The sequence below is a fragment of the Mus caroli genome, unplaced genomic scaffold, assembly GCF_900094665.2.
Source record: "Mus caroli unplaced genomic scaffold, CAROLI_EIJ_v1.1 scaffold_19647_1, whole genome shotgun sequence".
Taxonomy (NCBI): Eukaryota; Metazoa; Chordata; class Mammalia; order Rodentia; family Muridae; genus Mus; species Mus caroli.
This window is the reverse complement of record NW_018388883.1, coordinates 6,661-14,820: the sequence shown is the minus strand read 5'-3', so window position 1 is coordinate 14,820 and position 8,160 is coordinate 6,661. Positions and strand designations below refer to the sequence as shown.

At 34.5% G+C, this 8,160-nt stretch overlaps 1 protein-coding gene across 1 annotated transcript in view; it reads left to right on the top strand.

The window, feature by feature from the left end:
• Window positions 1-2,125: 2,125 nt before the first annotated feature.
• Window positions 2,126-8,160, top strand: part of LOC110287833 (solute carrier organic anion transporter family member 6A1-like) — a gene marked incomplete at its 3' end in the record, with an annotated part of 8,687 nt that continues 2,652 nt past the window's right edge. The window contains exons 1-2 of the mRNA XM_021154352.2: window positions 2,126-2,561; window positions 4,154-4,411. Coding sequence (XP_021010011.1) covers window positions 2,270-2,561; window positions 4,154-4,411 — 550 coding nt within the window. The remainder of the gene's footprint in view (window positions 2,562-4,153; window positions 4,412-8,160) is intronic.

The window sequence follows — 8,160 nt, the reverse complement described above, 5'->3', positions numbered from 1 at the left end:
GTGTTATTGTTACATGCAGTGACATTCTGCTGTAGAAAACATATTGTCCGTAAGTATATAACATCATGTTGGTAGGGGGGGTAGCTGGGAGGAGTTTGGTGCAAGGGAAGAATATGAACAGAATATATTCTATGAAAAAATCTTTTAATTATATAATAACCATGATTAAACCTTCTACATATAATACACATAGTTAATTTTATAATATATTGAATGAGTATTGCATGTTTTTTAACAAAACATTAAAAGCTAATGAACTTTTAAGTAATCATATTGATTATATTTTAAGCAGTAAAATTACAAATGCACAGTATATTTGTACTTATGTATACATATGTGTATACCTCACCCACAGTTGAATACATTTTCTATGTATTATTTAACCAGTGCTCTTTACAACATAAACTATATAGAATAGTAGATCGTATGACGTACACTGCTTGCATAACTTCTTTCACAGGAATCCTAAAATTTTGTATTACTTCTATAAAACCCAGACCATATTCACCTTTAGTGCAGCATCTGCAATAGCTTAAAAATAAACACAGCACAAAAATCTTAACAATCATACTTGGTCATAATACAATTGAACTATCTGTGGTATCTATAATATTTTTGTGCTATTCTCTATTTCTTGGTAGCGAGAAGATGAGTAGGAACAGATGGGTAGAACAGTGGAAGAAATAGGAGTGCAGGTAATAGAAAAGGAGAGAGAGAAATTTGTAAATATTTCTGTAATTTATTCTAACAAGTTTCAAAATAACAAAGTTTCAAAATGACAAGAAGCTGGTTATAAATTCATGCAAGAGTTAATGATAGTCTTGCAGCTGATGCTAGTCCTGAGCCACAGTTGCTACTTCTGGGAGTAGTGAGTCTGTTCTGTTAGGACTTTACATTGCTTGATTGAGGACTATTCTTATGACTTAAGTAATGTGCTTTATTCAGTATGTAGTGATTGTAAATGTTAATTACACCTAAGAAAATGTCAGAGAAGCATATAACTACTGACTGACAAAACAACTGAGTGGTATAACCTTTTATCTAATCAAGTATTAGGTACTAATATAATTTAACCAGTAATTTAATTTATCTTATTTATTCTATATATAAAATGTAGCATAAATATACTTATATTCAATATAAACATAAATAAATTCTATTTCCTTTAATATATCACTATGGATATTCTCAAAGTAAATATAAGTTTATATTTTAAAAATGATATCTAACCATTGATCTATGTGTCTGTCTCTGTACCAATATGATGCTGTTTTTATCACTATAGCACTGTAATATAGACTGAGGTCAGGGATGCTGATTGCCCAGAAGTACTTTTATTGTTGAGAATATTTTTGATATCCTGTTTTTTTTTGTTATTCCAACTGAATTTTTGAAAATTGCTCTATCTCTGTGAAGAATTGAGTTGGAATTTTGATGGGGAGTGCATTGAATCTGTGTATTGCTTTTGGTAAGATGACCACTTTTACTATGTTAATCCTGCCAATCCATGAGCATGGGAAATCTTTCTATCTTCTTCGATTTTGTTCTTCAGAGACTTGAAGTTCTTCTCATAAGGGATCTTTCATTTTGTTTCTTTAGAGTCACACCCAGATAGTTTATATTATTTGTGTCTCTTGTGAAGGGTGATGGTTTGAAGACCCAGGGGGAAAAAAAACCCACACATTTTGATCACTTGATCTTTGACAAAGAAGACAAAAGCATCCAGTGGGAAAAAAAGAGCATTTTCAACTAATGGTGCTAGATCAACTGGCACTCAGAATATAGAGGAATGCAATAATATGCTAAAATCCAAAATATACAAAGAACTCAAGAAGTTGGACTCGAGAGAACCAAATAACCCTATCAAAAATGAGATTCAGAGCTTAACAAAAAACAGACGGAAGATAAGATTCCTTAGTTTTTTGCTTACACTTTTATTTTTCCCTGTTTGTTTTACAAATAATTTTATTATTTATTTGACATTTTGTTCATCATTGTTTGATCATATTCACCTCCTCTCTCCTCTTTCCTTTCTTTCTCCTTCCCTTCTTCTTCTTTCCTTCTCTATGACACAAAGAAGATGGAACTCAGGCTTAGAACTTCCGCAGCGTCACTCAACAGGTCTGTAGGGACGTTGGTTCCCTGTGCTGGAAATAACGTTCCCTGTAGAGTTCCAGTGGCAGTGACAACATTACTCACCTCGGCTCAGGGAGTACACGGGTGCCTCAAAACACACCAACAGTATCCTCGGAGCTGCTTTCGATAAGCCATGGCCCAAGACAAGAAAAAACAAAAAGATGCAGTGAAGCAGGCTCAGGTGGTAGACAAGGATGAACACCAGAAAACTAAGGAATCCAAGAAAATACAAACGTTCCTGATAACAGTTCCAGCTGCCAAGAAGAAGTTTGCAGATATCCCAGATAAGACAAAGTCAGATCCAAATTACTGTGATACCTCAGAGGGACCCTTTGGTTTCGGCCCTCTCGTTTTCTCTTGTTTACAGCGTTTCAACACCATTGAGTTCTTCCTGATTTCGTGCTTTATTGTGATCTTGGCTCATGGTAAGTTGGAAGAGCCGGGTTGCTCAGGTGAGAGGATGTATTCCAGTAGACCTGAGGCTGTCACACTGTGGGAAGGAGCTTGTGGATGACTTCTGACTCATTTTCCAGACATGAATGAAAATCTGCTAACCCAGTGCAAACCCATTGCCTTCAGTCTTTGGCTCCCTGTTTTGCAGGGTGCATTCTATACTGTGAGTTACAGCTTCATAACAGATGGGAAGTTGGTGTTGAGTTAGTGCATGTTATTTTATGATCAAGGTGCATTCGGGTTGAAGGCTCCAGAGATTAAGATATAATTGAAAATAGCGTCGCCATTATGACTTCCACTTGAAAGTTTGAAATACTCTAGATAATCCAGGTTTCTGCGTGCAGTTATTTCCTCATCTTTGAATTGATGGCTGATGAGACTTCATGTGGTTCAGAGCACAGGAAGAAACACATGAATGCTTTTATCCACATGTTGTCTTCTCCTTCCTCTTCCTCCTTCTATGATTTTAGTTATATACTTTTACTAATAATTTTTGTAATAGGTTGGAAACTACATTTGCCCACTCACTTCCTGCTGGCACTCATACTTAGCCATTGCCAGTGAGAGGCTAGGGCTGTAGGTTCCAAAAGGCAGAATCTTCTGTGGTTTTCTGATTTGAGTGGTGACTTTGGCAGTATGAGCAACACTGAGTGATTGAGGTTCTTGTTGGTAAAGTAGGGAATAGATACTCTATCAGCATCAATCATGAATATTTCAGCAGCACTGAGTTCCTGTGTGTGCCCTGGGGCCTTAGAGCAGTGGGGATCAGTTGGTTCTCAGAGCTTTGGGAGCTTTAGGAAGAGCAGTGTGGATTCCTGCATCCCTGCAATCCAAGGAGTGTTTGAGGTCATTGGGCAAACAGCAGCTATGGTGGCTTCAGCAATGACATGTGACCCTGCCACTTTGCAGACACAGTGTAAGTTTTAATTTGAAACTACTTTCTGTTTTCACTCCAAGAAATGGAATCTTTTGGCAGCTATTCCTTCTTTCACATCATTTTTCCTCTGGTATGATTGTTTTCTTTTTTTACACACTGGATGGTGATTGTACAAATATAATGCTACATTTATTTATTTCATGCTCTTCAGAATGATTTATTTGAATGTATACATTGGGTTTTGTTTTTTTTTTTAAGATTGAAAATTCTCAGAAATGTTGAACTTTGAGCACAGAATCTTAGATCTGGAAAAAGGTTGTACTTTGAAATCCAAGCTGTGTTTCAAATGTCTTTATAATTTCATATTTTAAAAAAGCAAATATTTGTTACTTTATTTATTAATTCTTCAAAATTGGAATACAACACATCTAATATAATGATGAGATGATTTGAATATAATTTATCTCTAAGAGACTACTAATAGAGGTGTGTGAAATAGCTTCTCATATTCATGTAATAATATTTCCTGAAAGTTAATAAATTTGTTTTTATTTATAGGTTCTACTCTTTGATAGTACTATGAAATAAACAGTGTAAATATGATTTTCTTTTAATTATTATAATGGTGGCTTGTTTTGTCTTTTAAAATGTAGTATATTGACATTTGTCTTTCTTTTGTCTTTCTAGGTATGATGTTTGCTCTTATTGATATGAGTTTAAAACTATTTGAGACTCAATTTCAAGCAACAAACTTAGAGACATTCCTAATGGATTTTAGTGATTATTTTACCTCTTTCTTGGTATCAATATTTGTAGCACACTTTGGAGGTAGAGGGAATAGGGCAAAATGGGTGGCAGCTGGAAGCATTGTAACAGCACTTTCTGCAATTGCTTTTTTTCTTCCATTTTTTTATTATGAAATCATAAAACTGGCCAAAGTAAAAGGTGAGATTTTTTTCTAATATACTTTCATGTATTATCAATATTTATTTAACTCTTTGGTTCAAGAAATTGAAAATAGTTTATGATGTCTATCTGTGTATCCTTTCTTCTGTATGTTTATGTAACCATGCTTAATAATATCTATAGTGCTCTGAATTTTCTCTTGGAAGGAGATGAGTCTACGAAGAAGCATTGTGGGATAATTTATAAAATTATTTCTTTTATACAATTTTTAGGATGTTACAAATCTCTAGCGAACTCTGGAAACTCATTTTATTTTGTGCCAGATGCTTTAATTATCTTGTTTGTTTTATTCATAGCACAGACCCATAGAAGTCCAAATACAAGAAAAGCCTACATAGAATGTAGTAGTGGCTAGAAAGGTAATCCCTTCCAAAAACTGTATGCTATCTTTGTCTACCACTTGAACTTACAAAGATAGTGGTGTTGTTATATTGTTCAGTGTCAATTCCACAATTTTTGTTATCCCTAGGAAATAAGATCTACTTGAAATTACCTTGGCATATACTTCTAACACTATTGTCTCAGATCATTCCTTATCTTGTATAGGCTTTTATTGACATGTTAAGCTGGTTTTAACAAAAAATGGTGAATCCACATACATGTATATGTATATCAATGTTTTTGAAGTTTATAATCTTTTTTAAGTTTTTACAATATTAATTTCATAAGTACTTAATATGAAACACAACTATTTTAATATGTTACATGCTTTGTAATGCATACAAATGTAAGAGTTGTATATTTTTCATGTTTTAAAAATGTCATATTTATAGAACTGAAATTTGCTTGAATGAGAAGATAACTAATGAAAAGAAGATAATGAAAAGCTTTTCCTTACTTTGTTCCCTTAATAGTATTCTGGACAGAAATAAGAGGTTCTTTAGGAACTTTTCATGATCAATATTAAAAATTCTAGTCAGTAGTCAAGAAATATACTAACCTTGCCGAGGACCTGAGTTTATTTTCAAACATAGTTTATTTCCAACCAGAAAACACAAATAACTACACCTCAAGCAGATTATTCTTCAGGCCTCTGGTGTCATTGGCTTACATACACACATATACACACAAACACAGAGAGAGAGAGAGGGGGGTGGGGAAGGGAGGAGAGTTTCTCCATTTGTTTATCTACACATCTTCCATTATTGCTGTCTCCTAATTTTCTTTTCTGCTCTTCCCTTTTGGTACTTTCATGATTAGTTACTAGTTTCATTTTTCTTCATGTGTTCCCTGAACATCTTTGCTATAGTTCATAGCTTTCTATTTTTTATTTGTTATCTGTTCTTTACTTGCATCTCTTATCTACAATGGTGACAAGTTCCTGATCAACACTCATGTAGAATATGTGTGACTCAACAAACATGTAGACATCATACTTCACAATATCTTGAACAATTCAACACATATTTTCTCCACAATTTCTATATTATCATACTTACTTTCTAAAACTTTATAAAAAGTTACCATGCACACATCTTTCTTAGCAGGTATACTGAGCTTAGGTTTTTAATGATACCCACCATCAGTTCGTACTTACTCAGAATGAAGGCAAACTTCTTTTATATCATTAGACCAGTGGATTATGAAAACCAGTTTTCCTTGATTCTTCTAGTTGCTATTTCCCTTCATTTTCAGATGGTTTTCTGTCTGCCAACATCACATGTAAAAATCTTCCAAACCTCCTCTAGTGGGTGGGCTCACCTATTCTATCTCATTGTCCATATAACTCCTGCTTGGAAATCTTGGGAGTGACTCAGGCACCTGCCACTTTCCTATGTCAAGAGGCTGCTGAGTCTTATGATGGATGAATCTGCTGGTGCCAATTGGAAGTACTAATTTCTTCACAAATGGATCTATTCATGTGAAAGTCATCATACTCCACAAAATATTGTAACCTTTGAAAAAACATTAGGTTTTGGTTTTGTTTTGTTTGTTTTGTTTTGGTTTTTGTTGTGTTGTTTTGGGATGGTTGTGGTTTTTGTTGTTTTGTTGTTTTGTTTTGTTCTTTTTACTTAAACTTCTACATTGTCCTATGTTGGATGAAAAATATCAGCATGCAGGGAAATTGCTTTACTTTTTGAACACTGAAGTTTAGACTAGCTTATGCTTGTTTATCAGTATTCTTCCGTTTTTCCCTCCAGTAAAAATGAAGGATCTGTCCTCCAGTGATCATTGTGTGTACCTACCTCATCCTTCCTTCCATTGATCATCCCCTTTGGCTGTCTGCAAGGTCCCCTTCTCTATTAGATTTCACTTTCACTAGTGATTAAACACAATCAAATTAATTCATTCTGTATTTTAAATTTTGACTAAGTCTTATTTTTCAATTTTGCATTATTACTCTTTCTCCTTACACTTTCCAACCCCTCTTATGTCTTGTCTTTATAAACCATCACATATTATTCCCTCAAATGCTGCCTATTTCCAAAGTCACAACTCTTGAATTAATGTCTGCTTTGTATGTATAATGACTACATTGTAAATAAGGGAAGATGGGGTGTTATATGTCATAAAACTTTTAGTATTTTGAGTGTTCTGCATATATGTATATATGCACAGCATGTGCATGCTGATGGCTGGTTGTCAGATTCCCTGGAAATGGAGATGCAGATGGGTTTGAGCTGCCATTTAGCTACTGGAAACAGAATGCTGGTTCTCTGCAAGAACACCCAGATCTCTGAACTGATGAGGACCACTCAAGTTCCAAATCCTTCTCACTTTCTTTACCATCTGTTGAAATCTTGTTTGCATACAAGAGTGAAAGACAACTTCCTGATTTTTTATATATTTCTTTGGTCAACTTCAACATGAAACTTAACTAAAATTGTATAACAGAATAATTCTGTTAAGTTATTAACATGACTGACTCATGCTATTTGCTATAATTAAACCTTATGTGTTTTTTAATTGGACCTCTAATCTGAATTTGTAGTATTGGACACACCCAACTTCTTGATAGTTTCTCTTTTGCAGATTCCTATGTATGCTTCTTAGATGTTAAGTAACTTATAATCTTCAATTTTCTTAATGGAGAATTATTTTTCATCATTAATACTCAAAAAGCTTAGCCAGTGGAAAGCTGAGAAATATGATCCTTAAAAGTAGGTAGTCTAGTAACTTCAAGTTTCTAAAACAAGACAGAAATGAATGTACTCAGGAGGTGTTTTATGACTGTCATGAGTCTGAAACTATGACTCTTGAGTCTATTCAACATGGAATCAAATTGGCTTTTGAGTGTCACATGGTTTTCATCAGTTCAAAGTATAGCTAGAGACCTCAGGGAAAATAATAATTTTGTCTACAGTTGTAACTTTACTGAGAGTTTGCATGTTGTAAAAGAAAGGAAATATTAAAGTGTCCATGATAATTACAGAAGAAACATATATAGGGCCACTGAAACAGTTAACAGAAGCATTCCAACAGGAGTTTTAAAGGATTATTTGGATCACATAATAAAAGACATTAGCCAGATATACTAAAAGAATAAGAATTAAGAAAGTGTGACTGCAGAGGCGGTCATGGCGGCGCATGCCTTTAATCCCAGCACTTGGGAGGCAGAGGCAGAGGCAGGCAAATTTCTGAGTTCAAGGACAGCCTGGTCTACAGAGTGAGCTCCAGGAGAGCAAGGGCTATACAGAGAAACCCTGAATCAGGAAAAAAGAAAGAGAGAGAGGGGGGGGAGAGAGAGACAGACACAGAGAGAGAGAGACAGACAGAGAGAGAGAGAG